Genomic DNA, 27,509 nt, shown 5'->3' on the forward strand with positions numbered 1-27,509 from the left:
TAACAACCGCAGCAATCCATTTAACAACTGCGGCAGGAAAGGTCATAAAATGGGACAAAACTCATTTAACAACTGTCTTGTTAGCAACATAAATTTTAGGTTATTTGGGGTCGTAAGTCAAGGACTACCTATAGATTTGTTAAACTTCTACAAGTCTTAATACCTCTATTCTGTTTAAACTCCCCCTAAAGGCCCCATCACTTCAAGCAGCCTTCTCTATGGTGCTATCCAAATGTGTTGGATAACAATCAACCCATGGAACAGAAGTTGCCTTCAGAAGTGGTGGGAGCTTCATCACTGGAGGCTTTCAAGAAGAGGCTGGGCTGCCATCTGTCAGAAATGGGATAGGGTGTCCTGCCTGGGGGTGGTGGTGGGTTGGACTAGATGACCTATAACCGTGATGACGAACCAATGGCACGCATGCTAGAAGTGGCACGCAGAGCCATCTCTCCAGGCACACGAGCTGTTGCCCTTCTGGGTTCCGGCCGGCCAGCCGGCTGGTCTTCACACACACAGGATTGCCAGAAACTGGAAAAGCAGTTGCCTGGTACGCATGTGGCCCGCTCTTCCAGTTTCTGATGTGGGCACGCACATCAGCCATCTAGCCTTGTGATTTCTGGTGTCCATGCATGCATGAAGACCAACTGACTGCTGCGCATGAACACGTGGGAAACCAGAAGATCATCTTCCTGGAAATGTGCATGTGCACCGGGTGGCTGCTCTTCCGGTGTTTGGCATATGCGCACACACACTCTCCTGTTTCGGCACTCAGTGCTGAAAAGGTTCACCAACACTGATCTATGAGGTCCCTTCCAACTCTGTTATTCTTTTATATTCTGCTCTGTTACTTCTTAAACAATAGCCGAGTCCCTTCCTAAGTCCTGTATTTCTTGGAAGCATTGTGAACAGCAGTCAACAAATGAATTATGAGGAGGGCAAAGGAACAAAACAGGCACACAAAGAAGCACTGAACGATCAATGGAAGACTTGTTTGGAGTTCTAAAACCTTCGCATGCAGCAGAAACGTTTTAATTGGCATGATTCAATTGAATCTCTTTCAACCTCTCTGAGAAAGAGTTAAAAGGGTTTTAAAAAGTTGCAAACAGATACATAGAACATCACGGTTTACCATAGCAGCAGCTGAACCTTAATACAAAGCTATTCCATCTTCCATGCAGAATCTCTGCTCTCCCCCATCCCCTGCACTTTAGGCCCCACCTCTTTTATCGGCTGGCTAGCTTGCTGCCTCCAGAACTCATCTCTAAAGCTTGCTTAGAAGCAAAGTCATTCTTCTTAAGACATTGATAAGGAAGGTGCCACACCAGGCAGGTTGCCCCATTGCATAAAGACACGGGAAGAATCCATCAGCTTTCCACTTAGGCAAGAATTGTTCTGTTTGGATTTGATCATCTCTGCCTCATACCGGGTGCAACTAGGAGGATATCTGGAGCCAGACAACCTTTTGACGAAGTTGATTCATTTTGCCAATCATCCAAGACTTTGAGAAATCTAGAATCTCCGAATCCCTCGATACAGGTGAACAGAAAAGTTTTGTTTATTGCCTCGCTTTGGACCGTGTGCAGGCATTTAGGATCTTCAGAGCATGCCCTTTGGAAGAGCATTACCCAGCTGCCTGCAATTTTGAAAAACTGCTGCAACTTTGTTTGAGTTGTATCTGCATGTTGTGAAGTTTATGGAACAGGATCAGTGTGGATTTAGGACTCTATAAGTTGCCCACAGATGAATGATGAGGACTGCACTAGGACGTAAGTCTCCTAAAATATTCTTGAGCCACAATAATTTATCTTAGGCTTTCCCAAAGCATATCAAACATTCAAGGAGGGGAAACTTCAGTCAAAGAAAAGACAATTCAGTTCTGGTGTCTGGATCTACCCAACAATTGGGACATTTTGCTTTGAGTGTTGGAGAAAGCAAGGGGACCAGTCCAATTTGTTGCCATCTCTGTGCTCTTGCAAATGTGCTTCTAGAACAACTTCTGCACCAGCTGGAACTGTCCAAAGTGCTGAAGTCATCTGCCATTGGACATTTCTATCCCCTCTCAAGCACCTACAAGATCCAGATTTGAGCAGATCATCACCCATTTTTGCAAGCAAATGAACCATTCTGGGAACAAACAAAACTGAAAAGTCCATGGTTCAGCTGGGAAAATAAAGAAGAATATGGTAGAGGAAGCACCCACCTCTGATTTCAACAAGTCCCATTTCTTTCTGAACAATTCTGCCTGCACTGCAGAGTTGTGCACTAATGGCTCGGGGCCACCCACTCCCCCATATTTGGTGGATGCCTGGCTGGTCCCACTCTTCTTTGCCATTCTGATGTTAGTTGGGCTATTGGGCAACTCTCTGGTAATCTACGTCATCATCAGACACAAGCCAATGAGGACAGTGACCAACTACTACATAGGTAAGACAATTTGGAGGCATTCAGATGGGGGAGGATGGTAATGGAGGTAATGCTTTTAAACTGGGACCAACAACTAAATGAGATAAGAGCGATTCAATGTAGTAGGAAGTTATTAGCTTCTTTAAAAGTATGAACATGGAAGTTGTACCACAATGTATCTAGAAGGCACAGTTTGAAGAAGACTGAGCTAAAATAATCATAATCATATCTTTTCATCCTCCCATTAGTACATTCATTATGGGAGTTTTCTAAATATCATAAATAAATAATATGTAAATAAATAGGTACTATTAAAAGGTTAAATTAATATCAGGCACTTAAAAATTAACCATTTAGTTAGTCATGTTATATGCCTGCTTGTTAGCATTACATAAGGACTTTAGTACTATAGGTAGTTCTTACAACCATTTGTTTTGATTCGAAATTACAACAGCCTTGGAGAAAGTGACTTATAATCCATCCTCAAAGTTATGATTGTCACAACAGCCTCATAGTCAGTTGTTTGCAGTTTGGGTGCTTGGCAATTGGCTTGTATTTATGACAATTGCAATGTCCTATGATCATATGATCACAATTTGCAACTTTTCTCTTTCTGAGCAGCATAATCAATTGGGAAAGCTATTATTTGCTTAATAGCCATGTGATTCTTTTAACAATCTCATGATTCAGTTAATTACCACAATAAAAATGGTCATAAAATCAGATCTGGTGGTCACATGATAACTCTCTTCATGACTGCATTGCTTAGTGACCAAAATTCCAGTCCCAATTGTAGCAGTAAATTGAGGACTACTGATATCTGTCCTGAATTTGAAACAAAATAGCAATAGCACTTAACTTATATACCGCTTCATAGTGCTTTACAGCCTTCTCTAAGCAGTTTACAGAGTCAGCCTATTCCCCCACACAATCTGGGTCCTCATTTTACCAACCTCAGAAGGATGGAAAGCTGAGCCAAGCTTGAGCCAGTGAGACTCAAACTCCAGGCTATGGACAGAGTTTGCCTGTAATTCTGCATTCTAATCACTACACCACCAGGGTTCCTAAATGAAAAATATGTTTGCAATATATTCACATTCATTAAGTTGGAAGTAAGTAACATTTCAAAGAGAACACCTGGCCATCTTTTTATCTATCTATCTAGTATTTAGTACCCTGTTTCCCTGCAAATAAGCCCTCCCAGGAAATATTGCAACACAGCAGCAGCCATGAGGTGACCACGCTCGGCGCCTCCTGCAAATCTCAAAAATAATAAGACCTCCCCGAAAATAAGACCAAGAGCTTATTATGTGTGTGTGGGGGTGTGTCAAAAGAAAATAAGACTCTGCCTTATTTTCGGGGAAACACAGTATTTAGTATTTATTAGTTTGCCAAATATGTACAAGATAGCAGGTATAAATGTAAACATGGATATGAAGAAAATAAATGAATACAAATAGATGGGGACAGTATGACAGGGATGCTTGGCATGCTGGTGCGTTTATGCATGCCTCCTTTACGAACCTCTTAGAAAAGGGGTGAGGTCCACGGTAGAGTTTAAGGTTGAAGCTGAGAGGGTTAGAGGATGTAACAACAGAGTCAGGTAGAGCATTCCAGGCGTTGACCACTCTGTTGCTGAAGTCATATTTTCTGCAATCAAGTTTGGAACAGTTTACTTTGAATTTGTATCGATTGTTTGCCAGTGTATTATTGAGGTTGAAGTTGAAGAAGATCTATCTATCTATCTATCTATCTATCTATCTATCTATCTATCTATCTATCTATCTATCATCTATCTATCTATCTATCTATCTATCTATCTATCTATCTATCTATCTATCTATCATCTATCTATCTATCATCTATCGATTTATCTATCTATCTATCATCTATCTATCTATCTATCTATCTATCTATCTATCTATCTATCTATCATCTATCATCTATCTATCTATCTATCTATCTATCTATCTATCTATCTATCTATCTATCTATCTATCTATCTATATCTATCATCATCTATCTTTTAAGCTTTCTAACCACCCATCTCCCTCATAGAGGGGCCATACGTATATGTACATGACAGTGGTGGCTTACGACCGGTATGCCCCAGTACGGGCGTACCCATGCCTACCGGGAGCACCAGGTAGTGTTCTGGTACGGTGCTCCGGCAAGCCTACCCACCTGCCCGCACTCCTTACCAGTATTTGAGGGCTTCCGCGCATGTGCACGGAGCATACAGTGGTTGCGCAACACTCCACCGAGCAGCTGGAGTGTCGTGAAGGTGTCGCGGAGCGTTTTGGGCGGTAAGTACGCATGTACGCACTGTGCGTTTGTGTGCGTGTGTTGACATGCGTTCATGTGGTGGATGCCCGGCCCCGTTGCACCGTACCGATTGCACCGGGATCCGGAACCCACCACTGGTACATGTATACTTATATGTTATGTGTAAATATGTCTTTGGATAGCTAGAGAGGGTGTGTGTGGATGGATAGGTAATGGAGGGATAGATAGATGGATAGATGGATGGGTGTTTATAAGAGTATAGAGAAGTAAAGAACCAAATTTAGTATTTCAGGGTCCTAAAAACAGCCTAGGTTTTTCTTTCTACATGGTGAAAAAAAGACCTACTGAAAAAAGTGCAATAGAAAAAAAACGGAATTTTTTATTTTATGTTATTTATACATATCAATGTGTGAATGGTGTGATACCTGGGTATCATACATTTCAATACAAGTAAGTATAATATTGTTACTCATAATTATTATGTTTCATTCTCATTATTTCATATTGTTTGGATTTTCTTAAAGTGATAATTGGGGTGCTAGGTTTCCCCTCCTTTTCCCGCTTGAAAATCGACACATTCCCTAAGAGGTCCCCCTCCCGCAGTTCCTCATTAGTGTCTTATTGTATTCTGATCTTCTTTTGAACACATGCTTGGTTCTAAGCCAGCTTAATAAAGGGAGAGAGAAAGGCAAATTTCACCACTGTTTAAAGACCAGCAGCCTCTGCTCTTTCTTCAACAGCCAACTTGGCTACCACTGACATCATTTTCCTGGTTTGTTGCGTTCCCTTCACTGCAATGCTGTATCCACTTCCCGGCTGGATCTTTGGAGAGTTCCTATGTAAATTTGTCAACTATATCCAACAGGTGAGCAATGTCTGAATTTGGAAACTTCTCCCTTCAGGTCTGTTTTTTTTTTTTTTTACAGGGATTTCTAGCTAAATTCAAGTGCCATATCAGAATTGTGGTGTCTCGTCCCTTCTCAGCTCAGAAATGTAAAACTCCAGCTCATTTTGAAATCATATCTTCAAAACAGCATCCACACGGAAGATCCTTGTGAAGGATAACAGTATTATATTTATGGGTCTGTGTATAGATATGGGAAACAGTGAATCAGAATAGACCTTGTAAGGACATACAGGTAATCCTCGACATATGACCACAATTGAGGCCAAGATTTCTGTTGCTAAGTGAGACAGTTGTTAAGGAGGCATTGGCATTGTCCCATTTTATGATCTTTCTTGCAATAGTTGTTAAGTGCATCATTACACTTGTTAACTTAGTAACACAGTTGTGAAGTGAATCTGGCTGGAATATGAGTCGAACCACTTCTCAAGCATCCAAATGACCTTGGGGATGTTGCAATGGTCATACAGTAAGACATTTTTTTTCAGTGCTGTTCCAACTTCGAAAGGTCACTAAATGAATGGTTGTAAGTTGAGGACTACCTGTACTGTATCTGTTGTGAATCAGTGCTGATTGTGTGTGAGTATGAGTATCCATCAGTATAGTATACAGCAGTGGTGTGGGTTTCAAAATTTTTTAGAACTTCTTCTGTAGGTGTGGCCTGCTTTATGGGAGTGGCTTGCTGGCCATGTGGCTGGGTGGGAGTGGCTTGCCAGCCATGTGACGGGGTGGGCATGGCCAACTTGTAAAATGTGGTGAAACTCACTTAACAACGCTCTTGCTTAGCAACCAAAATGTTGGTTCAGAAACTCTGGCATTTGAAGCACACAAGTCTTAAAGCTGTCAAGTTACAAGACCCTTGCATCCCTAAGCCTTTAAAAAACAACCCAGGGGTGTTCAAACTTGACAGCTTTAAGATTTGTGGACTTCAACTCCCAGAATTCCTCCTCTCGCTCTTCATCTTGATGATGTGCGGACGGCGGGGGGAAGGAGCTGGAACTGGTACTAAAAGGCACTGTCGATTTGTGGAACCTCTTCTATAGAAGAGGTTAGAACTGGCAGGAACCCACCCCTGGTATACAGGTAATCCTTTATGTCAGGGTTCCAAGTAACACCCCAACGAAAGAAGAATCCGAGGCTTGAAGTTCCTCAAAGTTCCATTTTATTAGCGATGTCATATTGACACATCTGGGAAAACTCCGAATCTGAGAGTTCTGGGTTTTCCCCACCCAAAAGAAAGTCAAAGATCCACTGCACTCACATGTCCATCACATGCTCCAATCAAACACCATCCCAACTAGATATGCCTCCCAGTCATGCCACACCAGGTGCAGAAAAAATGCCCTTGACTCTCTCTGAGAAAGGAATGTTATTATGCCTAGATCAGAGGTAGTATTCAGCAGGTTCTCACCAGTTCTGGAGAACCAGTAGCGGAAATTTTGAGTAGTTTGGAGAACCGGTAAATACTACCTCTAACTGGCCCCGCCCCCATCTATTCTCTGCCTCCCAAAGTCCAGCTGATCAGGAGGAAATGGGGATTTTACAGTATCCTTCCCCTGCCATGCCCACCAAGCCACGCCCACAGAACCGATAGTAAAAAAAATTGAATCCCACCACTGGGCTAGATATCCCTGCGACTCCATGCAATCCCCCCCTCCCAGTTTCCCAGAGCACTAAAATGTGCCAGCCTTGAAGAATTCAAGAAAAAAAATGATCTCCAGGGCTTATAATTTAAGTAAAGATGACCTGGTCAACAAGCATGCTGTAATGGCATGTCAAAATTGACACATGCTTTTAGCAATAGCAATAGCAGCAATAGCAGTAGACTTATATACCGCTTCATAGGCCTTTCAGGCCTCTCTAAGCGGTTTACAGAGAGTCAGCATATTGCCCCCAACAATCTGGGTCCTCATTTTACCCACCTCGGAAGGATGGAAGGCTGAGTCAACCCTGAGCCGGTGAGATTTGAACCGCTGACCTGCTGATCTAGCAGTAGCCTGCAGTGCTGCTTTTAACCACTGCGCCACCTTGGCTCTTTTCTTTCTCCTTCAGATTTGCTTGCTGTTCTAGCTTCTATCTAGACAGAGAGCTTATATTTTAACTTTACACTCAGAAAATATCTAATTCACACTCATTATAACATGGATCTGGTGTGAAACATACCTCTCTCTGCCTATTATCCAGAGGAGAGCCTACCAATCAGAGCAGTGGGATAAAAAGACCAGAGATGGTTTCCTACTGTTTGGACTGATTCAGCCGAGTAGGTAGTAACTCGGTTGGCCATGCCCCTAAACCAGTTCTATCGGCAGCGCCACAGGCGGTCCCATGGGCCAAATCTAAGCACCATGTGGGCCTGATCCAGCCTGCAGGCCTTGTGTTTGACACCCCTACCTTATATCATTTCAGACAAATTGTTGTCCAACATCTTCTTAAAGACTTCCGGTGTTGGAACATTCACAGCTTCTGGAGGGAAGCTGTTCCACTGATTAATTGTTCTAACTGTCAGGAAATTTCTCCTTAGTTTTAAGTTGCTTCTCTCCTTGATTAGTTTCCATCCATTGCTTCTTGTCCTGCTTTCAGATCCTTTGGAGAATAGCTTGACTGCCTCTTCATTGTGGCAACCCTGAGGTATCGGAACACTGCTATCATATCACCCCTAGTCCTTCTTTTAATTAAACTAGACATACCCAATTCCAGCAATCATTCTTTATATGTTTTAGCCTTCATGTTTAATCATCTTTGTTGATCTTTGTTGCTGTACTCTTCTCTGCACTCTTTCTAGAGTCTCCACATCTTTTCTACATCGTGGCAACCAAAACTGAATGCAGTATTCCAAGTGTGGCCTTACCAAGGCATTATAAAAAAGGGGAATTAACACTTCACGTGATCTTGATTCTATCCCTCATGCAGTTTAGAACTGTGTTGGCTTTTTTGGCAGCTGCTGCACACTGCTGGCTCCTATTTAAATGGTTGTCTCCAGCACTTTTCTCACAGTTACTACTATTGAGCGAGGTACCACCTAAATCTTACCTGTGCATTTTGTTTCGTTTTTCAAATCCCTTGATTTGGCTCCATAGGTCTCAGTGCAAGCGACCTGCATCACCCTGACAGCCATGAGTGTGGACCGGTGGTATGTGACTGTCTTTCCACTTCGATCCCTGCGACGACGCACGCCACGAGTTGCTGTAACCGTCAGCATCAGCATTTGGATTGGTGAGTAGGGGCAGCCTCCAGGTCAGTTAGAATTGCTCACAAACATGATCAAATCACTGAATGTCCTTTATCTGGGCAAAAACATCTGCTATGAAGTAAAAAAAATTAGAGAACAAAACCTAATAAATACCTTCCATGTTTGCCATGCGTCATACTTATTGCCAATGACAGGTGTGCTACCATTCAGATAATACATAAAGTCCTCCCATTTGGAAACTGGTAAAATTGTGGTTCTTGCTTCTAATGTTCAATATACAGCTTGCAATTCAAGGTTGTGTTTGCAACCATGTGACTGAAGCCCTGCCTTCTTTGTGGGAGCATGTAAAAGTGGGTGGGGCTTTGACTGAATAGTTGCGGCCACCATCTTGACTTTCTTGTCTGCCTCCCTGCAGACAACCCCGATTCTAACTTTATACACAAACCTCTTCTAAAGTGGCAATTCAAGAAGTCTTGCTAACCCACTCCTCGTTTGTTGGATTAGCTAAGGTTTTTCAGTGTTGAGCAATTATTGTTTCAGCTTATTTTAAACCTAAGCATCAATGGCATATAATTATTATACCTCAGTGTTTCTCAACCTTGGCAAGGGCTGTGGTGAGGCAATGGTTAGAATGAGGTACTGCAGGCTAATTCTGCATTCCCACTGACAGGAGTTCGATCTTGACCAGCTCAAGGTTGACTCAACCTTTCATACTTCCAAGGTCAGTAAAATGAGGACTCCGATTGTTGGGGGCAATATGATGACCCTGTAAACCACTTAGAGAGGGTTGTAAAGCAGTATATAAATCTAAGTGCTATTGCTATCAAGACCCCATGCTGGCTAGGGCATTCTGCAAGTTGAAATACTTGCATCTTAAACTAGCCAAGGTTGAAAAATAGTGCTATAAATCCAATGGGCTGCTCAATAGACAAAGTCTCCTTTGAACCAAATGTGATCTCCATGGGCACAATTTCTGCAGTTTCCTTGGTGACAGAATTGAAATGGTTTGCTATCAGCTTCCAAGTTGCTTTTCAATTGCCCAGCCAATCCTAGGTCTGTAGGATATTCTGGGCAGTTTAAAAGCATCTTCGAAGCTGTGGGATCCTTAACGGCAGGGGCTAAATGAGGAAATCAATATTTTGCCCTTCCAACACAACCAATTACAGTAACACTATAACAGAGTTGGAAGGACCATGGAGCAGGGGTGGGTTGCTGCCAGCATTACTGCCAGTTCGGTGCGTGCATAATTTTGCATGTGCGCGCTCATTTCGCTCATGCATACGCCGGAGGCACGCATCACACACGTATGCATTTGACCATAAATGCAATAAAAATTGCCCTGCACATGCGCAGAAGCAAAAAACAAGATGGTGGCGTCTATGGCTGGGAGAACTGGTTCAGGGGCGTGGCAGGCCTTGGTCACTGCCGGTTCCAGCAACCCAGGCTGCCAAACTACTACCGGTTTGGCTGAACTGGTCCAAACCAGTAGGAACCCACCACTGCCATGGAGGTCTGCTGTCCTTTTTTAGGTATGTGGTGCCAAAGCTTTGGGGGCATCAATGCTACTCATCCTTTCATCCTTCCAAGGTTGGTAAAATGAGGACCCAGATTGTTGGGGGCAATACGCTGACTCTGTAAACCGCTTAGACAGGGGTGTCAAACTCGATTTCATTTCCGCATCAGGATTATGTTTGACCTCAGTGGGCCAGGGTGAACGTGACCAGAGTAAAGGAGGCCAGCTCGACATCACTTGTGTTGGGGGTGCCTGAGGGGGCCCAAGTGCTCTGCCAGCAAAACAGGTTCCCAAGCTCCGTTTTCAGCTGCAATGGCCTCCTGTAACCCACTGCCAGGAAAACAGAGCTCAGGAAAGCCACCCGCAGCCCTTCTGAGCTCCGTTTTCCCTGGCAGAGGCATTGCGGGCCGGTCCTTCGCTGTTTCCTGGGTGGCCCCACAAGCCAGATCTAAGCACTCCACAGGTCAGATGTAGCCCGCGGGCCTTGAGTTTGACACCCCTGGCTTAGAGAATGCTATAAACCACTATGGAGCGGTATATAAATTTAAGTGCTGTTGCTATTGCTATTCAAAATATAAATAAAATGTCAAAACTTTGTATCAACAGGAGATGGCACCATCAATCCCTGTAGCACAGCAAACGGGTACCATTCTTAATACAATAGTAGCAGATAACCCAGGGATGGTTGTTAGGATGAAATCAATGTATAGTTAAAGAGTTAACTAAGATAGGTTTTAAACCTGGCATGGCTGATCCATGTCAAGGCCCGACATAGCATATAGTGTAAATCAATTAGCCAGGTTTAATGCTGAACCTACTGAAAGGCACTGGCAAGCTGCTAAGAGGGTATTAAGATAGCTTAAGCAAAGGATGCATTATGCATTGTATTTAGAACCTAAGAATGATCTGAGCTTAACTGCATATGCTGATGCAAGTTTTGCTACAGATGTGTCTACACGGAAATCAACATCAGGGTTTGTTGTATTCCTGGGAAAAGCACTAATTGGATGGCGGTCTATTAGACAAAGACATTTAAGTCTATCAACCATGGAGGCTGAATTCTCATGTCTGTCATTTTTATGTACAGATTTGGTTTGCTATAAACAACTCCTACTTGATATGGGGATTGACATACGAGAGCCTATTGTTGTTTATGAAGACAATCAAGCAGCAATTCAGATGGCATCTAATCTTGCTATAAAAACTAGGTCAAAACACACTGATATGAGATATATAAGGCAAAGTGTGAATAGTAAATTAGTTTCACTGGAGTACTGCATGTCTGAAGATAACATCGTAGATCATTTTACTAAGGCCCAAGGTAATATAAAGCATAAACATTGTTGTGAGGAATACGGATTAAGCTTGTAAGATTTATATATTGTCCTACCCAAAGGGGAGAATGTTAGGAATATAATCTAATAGTTGGGTTGGCAATATATACATCATGTAACAATGCTATACCTGTTTCTTTAAATCATACTGTAAAATGTGATTGGTTGCTGTTTTCCTCATTCGGCCATAAGAGGGAGCCAGAATGACTGTTAGCTCTTTGTTCGTTAGATGCTGGGCTGATCTGATCTGAGTGTTTGTGGAAGCTGGAAGTGCCGTGAGCTACTGTAAGTTTTGCAACTGCTAGAAAACTTTGAGTACCATACTGCTTGTATGATTATGGACAATGTTATTTGGATTATCCCTTAACTGAAAGACATTGATGACTGACTGTCTTATCCGTGTATGACTTGGACTGTTTGATGGACTCTGATACCTCTATTTCCACGAAAGTAAAAGCCTATTTAAACTGCAGTGTCTCTGTATGCTGGTTTGTGTGTTTTCCAACAACACTCTCACAATACTTCTCTGAAAATACTCGCTCTCCCAACGGGGAGCTTACCTAACAATGGTTATAGGGGCAGGGCCTCAGTAGGACTGAACAAAAGGTGCCTCGGAAACACACAGGAGTGCAAACTTAGCATCTGTCTGTAATGTCTTGTGACAGCTGATATTTTCCCCAGGCATTTAGGAGCTACAGCAACTTAGAAATTGAATTCCAAGCATTCCACAGCTCTTAAGAGATATCTGATAGCATCACCGTAAAGGAATGTCAGTGGCATTCCTGGACACTCTGAGCAAATTTGGGAACAGTGTGATTCCAGATGCATTTCACTGCCCAGAATTCCTTTTGTGGAGTCTTCGGTGCTCTCCGAGCTTGGCTGTTTCCTTGCAAAATGTGTCATTAGCAGACTAGGTTACACCTACAGCCAAACAACCAAACTCAGAGGTCACCAAGGACCCCAAAATTTAACCCTGGCCTGAGCTACATATCTTCTATTAGCATTCCTTTTGTTAGATAGAGAGTTATATACATTTTGGAATGAATGAAACAGATTGTTTCTTTGTACAGGCAAAGAACGGGTAAGCCCTCAACTTACCACTGTAACAGAACCTGCCTATTATGGTTGTAAGTGATCATCACTGATCTAATTTTTCAACCTTTTTTTTACAGAGGTTGTTAAGCAAACACCATGGGCATTAAGTGAACCCATTGTTTCTTAAGGGTCAGTTTTGTCAAAACCCAGACATAATTGCTGTCTTTTGGCAGCAAAAAAAAAAGTAAAACACAAATCATTTGATCACAGGACATTGTGCAGTGTTCCAATATCTTAGGGGTTGCCACAAAGAAGAGGGAGTCAAGTTATTCTCCAAAGCACCTGAGAACAGAACAAGAAGCAATGGGTGGAAACTAATCAAGGAAAGAAGCAACTTAGAACTAAAGAGAAATTTCCTGACAGTTAGAACAATTAATCAGTGAACAGCTTGCCTCCAGAAGTTCTAAATGCTCCAACACTGAAAGTTTTAAAGACATTGGCTAACTATTTGTCTGAAATGGTGTAGAGTTTCTTGCTAAGCAGGGAGTTGGACTAGAAGACCTCCAAGGTCCCTTCCAACTCTGTTGTTCTGTTCTGTTCTGTTCTATTCTATTCTATTCTATTATTCTATTGTTTTGATGTGACCATGGAGGAGCCACCACCAGAACTTCAGAATCAAGTTGTATGTAGGTCCATCATTACTAAATGAGCAGACGTAAATCCACAACTGCCTACTGAGCTTTTATTTTGCACACCCACTTCTAGAGGCTTTGGAAGGAGGTGATTACAGGTAGTCCTTGCCTTACACCCACAATGAAGCCTAAGATTTCTGTTGTTAACCGAGACAGTTGCTATGTGAATTTTGCCCCATTTTACCACCTTTCTCGCCACAGTTGTTAAGTGAGTGATATGGTTGTTAAGTGAATTCTGGCTTCCCTGTTAATTTTGCTTGTCAGGTCGCAAAAAGTGATCGCATGACCCTGGGACACTGCAACCATCATAAATATGAACCAGCTGACGATTACCTGAAATTTGGTCATGTGACCACTGGAATGCTGCAAGGGTTATAAGCAGAGGTGAGTTGCTCCCGGTTCAGCCGAACTGGTAGTGGTATTTTTGCCTGGGTCGGAGAACTGGCAGCGACTCAGGCTTGCCACGCCCCCGAACCGGTTCATTCACCGGTGCTGATGCCGGTGCCCTGTTGTTTGCTAGTGCTTGCGCAAAGAACAATTTACACTGAACTGTGCACGTGCGTGAGAACTAAACTGGTAGTAAAACCAGCAGCAACCCACCACTGGTTATAAGTGTAAAAAATGGTCATAAGTCACTTTTTTCAGTGCTGTTGTAATTTTAAGCGGTCCCAAAATGAATGGTTATAAGTGTCAGGGTTGGAAGCCATCTTCCAACCGAGGAAGAGCCGAGGTGGCGCAGTGGTTAGGGTGCAGTACTGCAGGCCACTTCAGCTGACTGCTATCTGCAGTTCAGCGGTTCAAATCTCACCGGCTCAAGGTTGACTCAGCCTTCCATCCTTCCGAGGTGGGTGAAATGAGGACCCGGATTGTTGTTGGGGGCAATATGCTGACTCTGTAAACTGCTTAGAGAGGGCTGAAAGCCCTATGAAGCGGTATATAAGTCTAACTGCTATTGCTATTGCTATCTTTTACAGTGGGCCTCAAGCCTGCCACATATTCTACTCAGGGGTGGGCTTCAAAAAATTTAGTAAGGTATTCTCTGCCTGGTTGCTGGGTGGGCGTGGTCATGGTGGGCACGGCCTAGTTGGCTTCGTGCACCACAGGGAGGGGGGGCATTTTTGCCCTCTTCGGGCTCTGGAGGCTTTCCTCAAGTTTTCCTTGAACTTTTCTCGGGGAGGGTGAAAACAGCCTCCCCAGGCTCTGGAGACCCTCTGGAGGCCAGAAACAGGGCCTACTGGAAGTTCAGAAAGGCCGGAAACAGACCCGTTTCCGGCCTTTTGGTAGGCCCGTTTTTCGTCTTCCCCAAGCCTCCGTGTGTGCCCTGCATTTACCTACATCCAAAATGGGCTAGGTGGAGACTCCTGGGAGGGGAGGGGTGGGCGGAGGAGCCAGGAGTGAGATTTGGGGGTTCTTTGAACTGCAAAAAATCTGCAAACCCCCAGCAGCCCACCCCTGAGTCTACCACTGTGGGAAACTGGGAGGCGGGATTGGTATGGGGCATGAAAGCTGTGTAGTCAAAATAATGTTTCTCAGAGAGTCAAGGTCATCTGGCCTCAGCACCTGGAAGGGCATCACTGGGAGGAATCTCTGTGGGACAGTGACTGATTGGACCATGTGAAGACATGTTGGTGCTGGGGCAGGGTCTTGAACGTTCAACTGGGTGGGGAAATCTGGAAGCTCTCAGATTCGGGTTTTCCCAGATGTGCCAACATGGCTCTTCTAATCAAATGGAGTTTTGAGGAATTCCTAACCTTGGACTCTTATTTCATTGAGGATGCTATTTGGAACCCTGACAATAAGTTGAGGACTACCACTATCAACAAATGGACAAATAAGGGCCTCCATATCAGGCGGTGGGATAGAGTTGCCAGCCTTGATCCTGCCTCTTTTCCTTCACAGGTTCTTTCCTTGTCTCCATCCCGGTGCTGATTTACAACCGGCTGGTAGAAGGCTATTGGTTCGGTCCGCAAATGTTCTGCAGCGAGTCCTTCCCCTCCGTGTACCACGAGAGAGTCTTTATCCTCTACAACTTTTTAGCGGTTTACCTCCTCCCTTTATTGACCATCCTCATCTGCTACAGTGCTATGCTTTACCAGATGGGACAGCCCACTGTGGCACCAGCTGATAACCATTACCAGGTACTTATAAGCTATATGTTGTATCGGGGATAAAATGGATGCGAGATGAAAGAGCTTAATTTTTTTTTAAACAATGAGATGGTTAGATACAGTAGTGGCCAAAATTGTGGAAACTTTTGGGCAAAGTGTATTTTTGAGGTTTGATGGCTAATAACACCACTTCCTTTTGGAGTAGTACCATAAAATTATATATCAATGGAAAGATAATTCAATCAAGAATGTAATGCAACAAAGATTGTTCAATTATCTTTATTCTATGAAAAGTTATAGCCAAATATATCCAACAATAAAACCCAGTTAAAAGAAGCAATCATTCAATCTTGATCTCACATTATAACAGCTGCAGAACTAAAAGACTTGGTTCACTCCATGGGAAGACGTTGTAAGGCTGTAATTCATACTAAAGGTTACCCAACTAAGTATTAACTGACATGGTGAAATTTTTGTATATCTTGTTTTTTCTATGGTGATAATTTTTGTATAGCTTGTTTTTTCTACGTGTTCCACCTTACTTCTTTATAACTGATTCTAATAGCAAATCCTTCATAAACGTTATTGCATTACATTCTGGATTAAATTCTCTTTCCATTGATATATAATTTTCTGGTACTACTCCGCAAAAAAAGTGGTGTTATTAACTATCAAACTTCAAAAATATTGTACACTTTTCCCAAAAAGTTTTCACAATTTTGGCCACTACTGTAGGGTCATTGATATGGTGGACATGTAAAATCTGCCAACACACCACTTCAGCTCTACTTTGCTTTGATTGCAGCCTGCCATAAACTGCTGGAGGGAGGAGGGAGAAAGGATACTGGGAGGGAGGGGGGTCACAGCAACCAGAAGTGCCAACCCAAGACAAGAGTTGAATAATCCAAGAACACAGGCATGGGAAAGAACGCAAACACCCACCAAAGAGGTGCCAACCACAGAACTGTTACCAAAAGAACTAATTTGAACTTCGTTGGATAATAGCAAGAGGATCAAGGGAGAAAATTATTCGGTTTACGCAGGAAGTTTCAGATCTGGCTTTTCTTACACTTGGCTTTAGTAAAATAGCAGTAGCACATAGACGTATATACCACTTTATAGTGCTTCACAGCCCTCTCTTAAGATGTTTACAGAGTCAGCCTATAGCCCCCAACTATCTGGGTCTTCATTTTATCCACCTCGGAAGGACGGAAGGCTGAGTCAACCTTGAGCCTGTTGAGATTTGAATATTCCAATTTTTTTTTTGTATTTTTGTATTTATTGCACATTTATAGGCCGCCGGGGAGATTGTTCCATAGTGTCGGAGCCGCAACAGAGAAGGCTCTCCTCCGAGTAGTCGCCAGTCGGCACTGACTGGCGGATGGAATACGGAGGAGGCCAACTCTATGCGATCTGATGGGACGCAGGGAGGTAATTGGCAGAAGGCGGTTGTAGGCAGACGGCAGTCAGCTGAAGTAGCTTGCAGTATTGCACTCTAACCACTGTGCCAACGAGGCGCAGTATACCTGTTGCTATGAATGGAGTCGAGGGCCTTTCTTTCCTAAATGCCCAAGCTGGGACAGGTATGGGCAGACTTTGGGAGACAGTAGAGAACAGGAGTACCTGGTGTGCTGTGTCCAGGAGGTTGGAGGACACGAGTTAGCGACTGAACAACAAGAAGACTAGACTTAAACCTGGCCATTTCAGTCCAATATTTTAATGATGCCATACTATCTCTCTACCTTCCTTTTCACTGGGGTCACCTCTTCGTCCTCCTTTCTGCGCTCCAATATAGGTACAGCAGCTGGCAGAATTCTCTGAAGCTCTGCGAGCCAAGATCTCACGTATGGTGGCCATCATCATTGCTCTCTTCACCATCTGCTGGGGTCCGGTGCAGCTTCTGATCCTCTTCCAAGCCTTTGACTCCAGCTTTCAGCACAATTACTATACTTATAAGGTGAAGATTTTCGCTCACTGCATGTCCTATGCCAATTCTTCCCTCAACCCCATTGTCTACGCCTTCATGGGCACTAATTTTCGGAAGGCCTTCAAGAAAGTTTTCCCGCTGGCCTTCAAGAAGAGGGTGGGTAATTCCAACATTGTTGGCCGAGCCCACCTTAATACCGAGATGCAGTTTGTCTCATCAGGCATGTAGGTTTAAAATAAGTACTTTTCCTCCATAGGTAGCCCTGAACTTACAATCATTTGTTTAGTGACTATTCGAAGTTACCCCAGCATTGAAAAAAGTGACTCATGACCATTTTCCACACTTATGACCATTGCAGCATCCCCATGGTCACGTGATTTACAATCGGATGCTGGACAACTGACTCACGTTTATGTCGGTTGCAATGTCCCGGGATCAGGTGATCATCTTTTGTGACCTTCTGACAAGCAAAGTCAGTGAGGAAGCCAGGTTCACTTAAGAGCCATGCTACTAACTTAACAACTGCAGGGGTTGACTTAACAACCACAGCACGAAAAGCCATACAATAGGGCAAAACTCACTTAACAAATCTCTCTCACTTAATAACAAGAATTTTGGGCTCAATTGTGCTCGTAAGTTGAGGACTACCTGTAAAGTGTTTTGCCTACCAGTGAATCCTACAGTGTTGTCCTGTGTTTAAGGTGCAGTGGAGGACTCTTCTTCAAATGTCATTGGCGTCCACCTGCCAATGCCCCAGTAGTGTGGCCAATATTGAGAGATGCTGTACGATGTAGTTAAGTGGCTCATACGTATGTAACAAACTCAAGAAACGAGAACAGCCATAGATTTCAGGCTGATAACTTTCATGCTAGTGGGGAATAAAAACATAATATCTTGAAATCTGTAAGAATAAAGGGAGACTTAAACCAACTAAGGCAGAATCTCTCTGAAATGTTTCTTTTTCACACTCCCCATCACGGGACTAGGCTGCCTCTTCTCGTGCTAGCTAATGGTCAGTACAGGTAGCCCTCGACTTACTACTGTAATTGAGCCCAAAATTTCGGTTGTGAAGCGAGGCATTTGTTAAGTGAGTTTTGCCCCATTTTATGACCTTGTTGAGTGAATCATTGCAGTCGATAAGTTAGTACCATGGTTATTAAGTGAATCTGGCTTCCCCATTGACTTTGCTTGTCAGAAGGTAGCAAAATGGTGGATCGTGTTACCTTGGGACACAGCAACGGTCATAAAAACGAACCAGTTGCCAAGCATCTCAATTTTGATCACATGATCGTGGGGACGCTGCAAAGCTTGTAACTGTGAAATGGAGTCATAAGTCACTTTTTTCAGTGCTGATGTAACTTTGAACAGTCACTTAAACAAACTGTTGTAAGTCGAGGGCCCTGTATAGATTCCCTATCCCTGGATTAAGGAAACTTGGATCCAATTGCTAGTCAATCTATGGCTTCTGGGTAAATCATGGGCCAATCATACAAATGTCACTTTCTCCCACGGCCAGCCCTGATATTGGCTAGAACAACACATCCTTGAAATCTTGATAGTGTTTCTCTTTCCCTCATCTTATACCTATGGCAGCCATGACTAACTTGAAGGGACAAAACAAAATTACTTTATAAAGTTTGAAACAATCCCGCCCTCCCCACCTCAGGCATGGGAACACATGCTGAAGTTTCTGAGGGAATAAAATAATTCCAGCACCTTGAATAAATTCTAGGACTTTAGGATGTCATAATGTCCTATTCCACTAGATGTCAATATTTCCTAATCTAATTGATTTCCCAGTTCAACAACACAAATCAACTAGAGAAGTGTTGTATTTTCAGATGAAATTAAATAATTGGAGTAACTCATAGTTTCCTAGTCAAAAGTAACTCTTTTTTTTTGAGATACAGGTCATTCTAACTTATGACCACAACCGAGCCCAAAATTGCCTCTGCTAAGGAAAGCAGTTGTTAAGTGTGTTGCAAGCAATGTTACAACCGTTTTGTCACCGTTGTTAAGCAAATCATGCAGCCATTAAGAGAATCTGGCTTCCCACATTGACTTTGCTTGTGAGAACCTAGCTGGGAGAGTTATAAAGTGTGATCGCATGTCCTCATGGGGATGCTGCAATTGTCATAAATAAACGCCAGTTGCCAAGCACCTGAATTTTGATCAGGTGGCCATGGGGAAACTGCACCAGTTGTGAAAAATGCTCGTAAGTCACTTTTTTAGTGCTGTTGCAACTTTGAACATGAACAGTTGTAAGTTGAGGACTACCTGTACAACAAATGTCAAAAAAAAGTCATGATATTGGGAGCAATGAATCAAGATGGAATAAAGCTGTATACCTTTAGCATACATTAACACTAGAGAGAAAGACTTATTTAAGCTGTAAGAAATCTTAGTTGGTTGACCAAATTTGTTTTATCAGCTGATAATATGCACACTAATGGGCCATGGTGGCACAGTGGTTAGAGTGCAGTATTGCAGGCTAACTCTGCCGACTGCCAAGAGTTGAATCCTGACCAGCTCAAGATTGACACAGCCTACCATCCTCCCGAGGTCGATAAAATAAGGACCCAGATTGTTGGGGGCAATATGTTGATATTTGTAAGCCACTCAAGAGAGTGTTGTGAAACACTTTGAGGCAGTATACAGGTAGTCCTCAACTTATAACGGTTCATTTCGTGACTGTTCGAAGTTACAGCGGCACTGAAAAAAGTGACATGACCATTTTGCACACTTATGACCATTGCAGCATCCTCATGGTCATGTGATTTATATTCAGATGCTTGACATCACATTTAGGATGGTTGCAGCGTCCCGAGATCCTGTGATCAACTTTTGCTTCTGACAAGCAAAGTCAATAGGTTCAATTAAGAACCACGTGACTCATTTAAGAACTGCATCGATTCACTTGAAACAAACGTGGCAAGAAAAGTCGTAAACTGGAGCAAAACTCACCGAACAAATTTTCTCATAAATTTTGGGCTCAATTGTGGTCATAAGTTGAAGACTACCTGTCTAAGTCTAAGTGCTCTCACTATTGCTAACGGAAGCAGTTGAAGACTAAGGCACAACTTTCTTGAACTTTGGATGGAGCCAAGGTGGCGCAGTGGTTAAATGCAGCACTGCAGGCTACTGCTAGATCAGCAGTTCAGCGGTTCAAATCTCACCGGCTCAGGGTTGACTCAGCCTTCCATCCTTCCGAGGTGGGTAAAATGAGGACCCAGATTGTTGGGGGCAATATGCTGACTCTCTGTAAACCGCTTAGAGAGGGCTGAAAGCCCTATGAAGCGGTATATAAGTCTACTGCTATTGCTATTGCTATTGCATTCATGCACTACCTTGAAAGAGATTCTTATTCTTTCTAAAAACAGTCCAATTAGCATTTCTTTTTTTGGCTCAGTGATTGAGGATGCTTTCTGGGCTGCATTCCAATCCACCTTTATTTCACAGGTCCAAACCAGAGGTGGTATTAAGCTGGTTCGGACAGGTTCGCCCAAACCAGTAGCGGCGAATTGCAGGTAGCTCCAAAATGTCCTATGTAGCCTCATTTTCGACGCTGTGTGCATGAGTGAATGCTGCGTGCGTACACACAAAGCACATGCAAAGAAGGCTGCACGCATGCACGGAAGGCGCACATGCATGTGATGAGTGTGCCGGCGCCTGTTCACATTTGCGAACTGGTGGTAAATTTATGTGAATCGTACCGCTGGTCCAAACCCCGTGGAACATTATCAGAATTAAAATGAACAAGGCTTCTATCTCATGATTGTGGCTGGCTGTCCTTTTAACTTTTTGACATCCCACAAGATGTCTCTTGATGGGATATACTTGAGTAAAACGTTTGAGTTTTTCTTTTCTTCTGAAAAAAAAAAGCCTTTTTTTTTAAAAAAAATGTAGCTTAAGTTGATGTAGTTTGAAAAGATGAAAATGTCTCCTTTCAGGGACTGGAGAATTCAACATCAGCTATGTTAGTATTTTTAAACCAGCAAGGACAATGTTTTTTTTTGCAATTCAGTGGAGTAAATTTTATTTTCAAACACAGACCACCATCAGCTTGGAAAGTTCTGAGAAGTCTTAATTAAATTCATCAACTGAAATCTGAACAAATATGAAGGAAACCATGTTTTAGTTCAAGAGCATTCTAGATGAAGGTTTTGTAAACTGTCTCCTGGGGTTCAGGATTTAAAGCAAATCTGTTTTTTTTTTTACTTTATTCTTCTCAAAAGCAAGGGTTTGCAAAACAAGTAGTCCTTGACTTATGACACGTCACTTAGCGATCATTCAAAGTTACAACGGAACCTCCCCAAAGTGACTTATAATCCAGTTTTAAAGTTCTGATATTGTCATTCCCCCCACCCCCGTTACATGACTAGATTTTGAATCCTTGGCAACCAGCCAAAACATTTACACCTGTTTGTAGCATCCTGTGATCGCAATTTATGTTTTTGCTGGAAACCAGCGTTTACTTTTGGTTTCCTGCAAAAACCAGCCCATAGCATACAATGGGTTTGCTTAACGACCATGGCATTCATTTAATGACTGCCACCAAACGGTAATAAAAATGGGTCCGGTCACATGGCAACCCTCTTTACAACTCTCACAAGTTATGAGTGTACCAATAAAGGAGAATATTTGTAGCTCCAGGTTGTTTTCTTGCAGACATTTCATTACGGTGGCGCAATGGTTAGAGTGCAGTACTGCAGGCTATTTCTGCTGCCTGCTGGCTGCCTGCAATTTGGCAGATCGAATCTCATCAGGCTCAAGGTTGACTCAGCCTTCTATCCTTCCGAGGTGGGTAAAATGAGAACCCAGATTGTTGGGGCCAATACACTGACTCTGCAAAGCGCTTAGAGAGGGCTGCCTTGCTAACTCATGATTATAGGAATTATAGTCCAATTCACCAAGATTGAAGAAGTGTCAGTCTAGGAGAAGCTGCTCTATAGCTTGCATTAATATTCTCCCTTTACTAATTTTATTAATAGAAATTTGTCTTTTTCCATATTTGACAGCATATTAGCATTAGTGTTAGGTAAGCTCCCCGTTGGGAGACCGAGTACGTTCAACGAAGCGTTGTGAGAGTTGTGTTGGAGAACACACAAACCAGCATACAGAGACACTGCAGTTTAAATAGGCTTTTACTTTCGTGGAACTAGAGGTATCAGAGTCCATCAAACAGTCCAAGTCATACACGGATAAGACAGTCAGTCATCAATGTCTTTCAGTTAAGGGATAATCCAAATAACATAGTCCATATTCATACAAACAGTCCGGTACACAAAGTTTGCTAGCAGTTGCAAAACTTACAATAGCTCACGGCACTTTCTAACAGCCAGTTTCCAAACTACTCAGATCAGATCAGCCCAGCATCTAATGAAACAGAGAACTAACAGTCATTCTAGCTCCCTCTTATGGCCGATTGAGGAAAACAGCAACCAATCACGTTTTCCAGTATGCTTTAAAGAAACAGGTACAATGTTGTTACATGATTCATATATTGCCAACCCAACCATTAGATTATATTCCTAACATTTAGTAATAGACTTTTATACTGCTTCACAGTGCTTTATAGCTCTCTCTAAGCGATTTCCAGAGTCAGCCTATTGCCCCCAACAATCTAGGTCCTCATTTTACCAGCTCAGAAGGATGGAAGGCTGAGTCAGCCTTGAGCCTGGTGAGATTCGAACTGCCAAATTGCAGGCAGCCAGCAGGCAGCAGAAATAGCCTGCAGTACTGCACACTAACCGCTGCACCACTGCTGCAATTAAAATGAATATATTTAAAAGAAGTGGAGGGGTTAGGGTTAAGCTAAGCCTTCCAAATGGGGCCGTCTGGTCCAACTCAAATTGAAACCTTTTTTGTTCCTGTACAGAAACCTAGCAAATATAACCCACAGGATTTCAGTGAGGATAAAACTAAGATTCAGCATATCTCTGAGCACACTGGGCAAGGCGTGAGATTGTTGTAAGGGGGGAAAAAAGGCAAGAGAAAAAGTAATAAAATGCACCATATTGGCAAATCCGCCTTGCAGATCGAGAAATCCAACCAATGTCAGTATTGCACAATTTTCTGTTTGAAGTCTGAATACCAGCTTGGTCTCTTCAGACCTGTTTTTTTGGAAGGCAAAATGATGGGGTGGGGGAAATCATTCACCCTGGGACTCCTGGAAGTTGATAAGCTACTGACGTTGCAATTTATGGCTCTGTAATTGTCCTGTTTTTTAAAGCACTGCTACGATTTTAATTCTGCTCTCTTTCGCAATTCTTTCCTTCAACTGGTACCTTGTAAATAAAGAGCAAAATAAATGTGATAAGACGGATCACTTAGTTGTTGTGTAATGGTGGAAAATCCCAGCTTTCCTCTCTGAACTGCTCTTTCTCTGACCAGAGTGGGGGGTAGGGTGGGGGGAGAGCTTTGGGGTCACCTTCAGGGGGTAAAGGAATTACAGATGTGGGTCACCCTCTTCAAACAGCCTCGCACCACCTCAACCCAACCCATTCTACTCTCCTTTGAACTCTTGAAAGAGGGAACTTAATCCTGAGTCCAAAATCACACCAGGGTGAACAGTCTCTACCAAATTATTGGCAACTCTGGAAGATCGACAGTTCTTACCTCGTCAAGTCTTCTCCAATTTCTTCCTACTGTGAAATAGTATTTTTCCTCTTCCCCATCCTCTCTTTTTTCTTTTTTCCCCATTTTTTTTTTGTCATAGAACACTCCTTTTTTAGAGAGTGCCTCATTTAGCGGCCATTCATAGTCTGAATCATGATGAAAAACTAGTCCTTGCATTTATGAGGTTTTAGTTCTGTAAAGCAAAGGAACACTGAAGTAAGATCAAAAGCACGCTTGCAGTTTCACTTAGTGACCACTTTACTTAATGACATTTTTGTTCCCAACTGTGGTTCCTAAATGGGGACTGCCTATAGTTGCTTGGATATGTTTGGTTAATTTCATTACTCTATAATATGAAAAGTTACATTTTTTTTGGTTACACAATTTTGCAACATTATTATTACCACTATTACCTAATTACTCACACTTTCCAAATCAGAAAAGTCCACTTCTAAATAAACATACGCACAGAGAGAGAGAATTTATTGGGCAAAGTAACTAAAAGCAAGGCCTATATGGATAATTTTATTGAAATATTTTTCTGTTTTACAAAAAGAAATGAATGCAATTATATTTCCCATTAAATAAAATGGATTCATGGAAGTTTACCTATCTCCTGCTAGAAACATTTTCCTCTTACACTGGGAAATTAATACCTACTAAATCCTTTCCTTTCCTTTCTTTTCCTTTCCCTTCCCTTCCTTTCCTTTCCTGAAAAGGTGGACAGAAGCTTTGGTTTCTCCCACCTTTCTTCACTTTTAATCATGGAAATAAAGAAGAAAGAATAAAGCACTAGTGATTTCATGGAATTAGAAAAATTAACTATTGATGGAAACCATTGCTGAAGATATTTTGCAAAAGAAATGGTTCTAAATTCTAATTTGGTTTTTTTTTAAAAAACTCACCCCATTTTAAGATTTAGCCATGCTAGAACTCTTGATGTTCTAGTGTTCTGTGTTCTTTCTTGACACAGAAAGACGTCAATAATTCATAATAGGTTACACTATTTCCTTCTTAAATTGCACTACTGCATATATATTTGAGAGCCAGTTTGATGTGGTGTTAAGTCATTAGGCTAGAAACTGGGAGACTGTGAGTTCTAGTTCCACCTTGGGCATGAAGCTAGCTGGGTTACCTTGAGCCAGTCACTTTCTCAGTCCTGCGGAACGGAGGTGGTATTCAGCAGGTTCTGACCAGTTCTGGAGAACCAATACCGGAAATTTTGAGTAGTTCAGAGAACCAGTAAATACCACCTCTGGCTGGCCACGCCCACATCTATTATCTGCCTCCCAAGTCCCAACTGATCAGGAGGAAATGGGGATTTTACAGTATCCTTCCCCTGCCATTCCTAGCAAGTCACACCCACAGAACAGGTAGTAAAAAGTTTTGAATCCCACCACTGCTACGCAGTCAATAGCACACAATTTCTGGGGGGAAAAACTTGCCAAGAAAACTGCAGGGACTTGTCCAGGCAGCGTCTTCAGAATCAGACATGACTGAATGGAAGAATATATACAGGTAGTCTTTGACTCACAACTGTAATTGAGCCTGGCAGTTTATAACTGTTAAAAGCATGGTGGTTACAAAGCAGGTCGTCACGGGACGGATCTGATTTTACAACCTTTTTTGGCTGCCATTCTTAAGCAAATGCAGCTGTCATAAAGCAAACACCAGAGTTGTTAAGTGAACAGGTGGTTATTAAGCAAACCTTTGCTTTGCTATGGGCCAGCTTTTGCTGGAAACCAGAAGTAAATACAGGCTTTTAGCAAAAGCATTGTAAATTGTGGTCAGATGATCTGGGCACTGCAAAAAACCTAAATGTGGTCTGATTGTCAGCTGTCTAAAATGTAGTTATATGATTGCAGGGGTGGGAGGAGGGTGTAATGTTGGAACTTCAAAATCAAATCCCAAGTGGCTTTTTTGGGTGAGGGGGTCTATCCCTCTGAATGGTTGATAAGCAACCAGTTGCAAGTTCAGGAGTGTGTGTGTGTGTGTGTGTGTTTGTGTGTGTCTGTCCCTTGAAGATTCTGTTAGTGGTTCAATAATAAATTGATACATCTGACCATCTTTAACCAGCGATATCCAAGTCTTGTCTCTTTCTTGTGATGTTTTTGAAGAAGTTGAGAAAAAATCGCCCAACCACAGTTCAAAATGAATCCCACTATTGATTTGTTCTCTTTATTTCCTTATCGCAGTAATGCAATGACAAAACCTGGCTCTCTTCCAGGTTGCTCTAGTTGGAAAGAAATGTAACTGAGCCCCTGATTGAAAAATGAAATCATGCATTGAGTAGAAAAATAAACAGAGCACCAGGGTGCACCCAATGAACGGATCAGAAAACTATTTAAACCAGAAAAGAAAGCATTTCATCACACTGTGCAGGATTAATCTGAGGCATTAATATCACCATAAAAGGTGCTGATGGCCACAAAACTGGAGATTTGAAAGCTGATTGGATTATCTTTGTGAAAGGCAGATCTATCAAAAGTTTCTTGGTTTGAAAAGGTTGGCAATACCATATATCCAAATTTTAGCTGTAGAGGAGTGACGTTTATTTATATCCCACCTTTATTGTTCTTTTATAAATAACCCAAGGTGGCATACAATATTTCCTTCTCCTATTTCACCCACAACAACCACCCATGTGAGGTGGGTTGCGCTGAGGGGCTGTGACTGGCCCAAAATCACCCAACCAGCTTTCATGCCTAAAATGGGGCTAGAACTCACAGTCTCCCAGTTTCTGAGCAAGGACCTGGAGCATCAGACCAAACTTGGAGTACCTGGCTAGTGACTGTGAGAAACCAAATGCTGGACCCAGAGCCTCCGTCGCATATTCTTATTTTTTTTTATGCCCTGTTGTTTGCTGACAAGTTTGTTATCAGAAAACACCCAAAAAGTAAATTGCAACAGCAATTAAACGCATAAATTGCTCTAGTTGAAATATGAACGAGCAATAAACAGCTGTGAAAAACCATTAATGTGAAGGATAGGTAAAGGTTCCCTTTGCACATATGTGCTAGTCGTTTCTGACTCTAGGGGGCAGTGCTCATCTCCATTTCAAAGCCGAAGAGCCAGTGCTGTCCGAAATCGTCTCAGTGGTCATGTGGCCGGCATGACTAAATGCCGAAGGTGCACGGAACGCTGTTACCTTCCCACCAAAGGTGGTTCCTATTTTTCTACTTGCATTTTTTACATGCTTTCGAACTGCTAGATTGGCAGAAGCTGGGACAAGTAACGGGAGCTCACTCCGTTATGCAGCGTTAGGGATTCGAACTGCCGACCTTTCTGATTGACAAGCTCAGAGTCTTAACCACTGAGCCACCGAGAAGGATCCATTTACCATTCAAAATTAGTTTTATTCATTAGCAATAGTAACAATGTTTTCACATTTGCAGTTATTTATATATTTTGAAAATGTCCAGTTTTGAATGACCGTAGATGTTTTACATAATCAAAAAAAAACAGAACAATAACAGAGAAACAGATGATATCCATCCAG

The 27,509-nt window shown here is 42.5% G+C and overlaps 1 protein-coding gene across 1 annotated transcript; it reads left to right on the forward strand.

Moving 5' to 3' along the window:
• The first annotated feature begins 809 nt into the window (after positions 1 to 809).
• On the forward strand, positions 810 to 23,720 carry KISS1R (KISS1 receptor). The gene is made up of 5 exons (XM_087702435.1): positions 810 to 2,424; positions 5,430 to 5,554; positions 8,671 to 8,806; positions 15,257 to 15,495; positions 17,261 to 23,720. Exons 1-5 carry the CDS (start codon positions 2,181 to 2,183, stop codon positions 17,618 to 17,620), a joined length of 1,104 nt encoding a protein of 367 aa, XP_087558561.1. The 5' UTR covers positions 810 to 2,180; the 3' UTR covers positions 17,621 to 23,720.
• The last annotated feature ends 3,789 nt before the right edge of the window (positions 23,721 to 27,509 follow it).

Source organism: Thamnophis sirtalis, unplaced genomic scaffold (assembly GCF_051295495.1).
Source record: "Thamnophis sirtalis isolate CommonGarterSnake01/CBP01778 unplaced genomic scaffold, rThaSir2_p1.2 scaffold_1, whole genome shotgun sequence".
NCBI classification, from domain to species: domain Eukaryota; kingdom Metazoa; phylum Chordata; class Lepidosauria; order Squamata; family Natricidae; genus Thamnophis; species Thamnophis sirtalis.

What these genes read in the sequence shown, in the direction of transcription:
- KISS1R (XM_087702435.1), top strand. Translation starts at nt 2,181, where the DNA reads ATGGTAGAGGAAGCACCCACCTCTGATTTCAACAAGTCCCATTTCTTT. An exon ending in CAGCATCAGCATTTGGATTG is followed by an intron (nt 8,807 to 15,256) that starts GTGAGTAGGGGC and finishes TTTCCTTCACAG; the next exon opens with GTTCTTTCCTTGTCTCCATC. An exon ending in CAGCTGATAACCATTACCAG is followed by an intron (nt 15,496 to 17,260) that starts GTACTTATAAGC and finishes GCTCCAATATAG; the next exon opens with GTACAGCAGCTGGCAGAATT.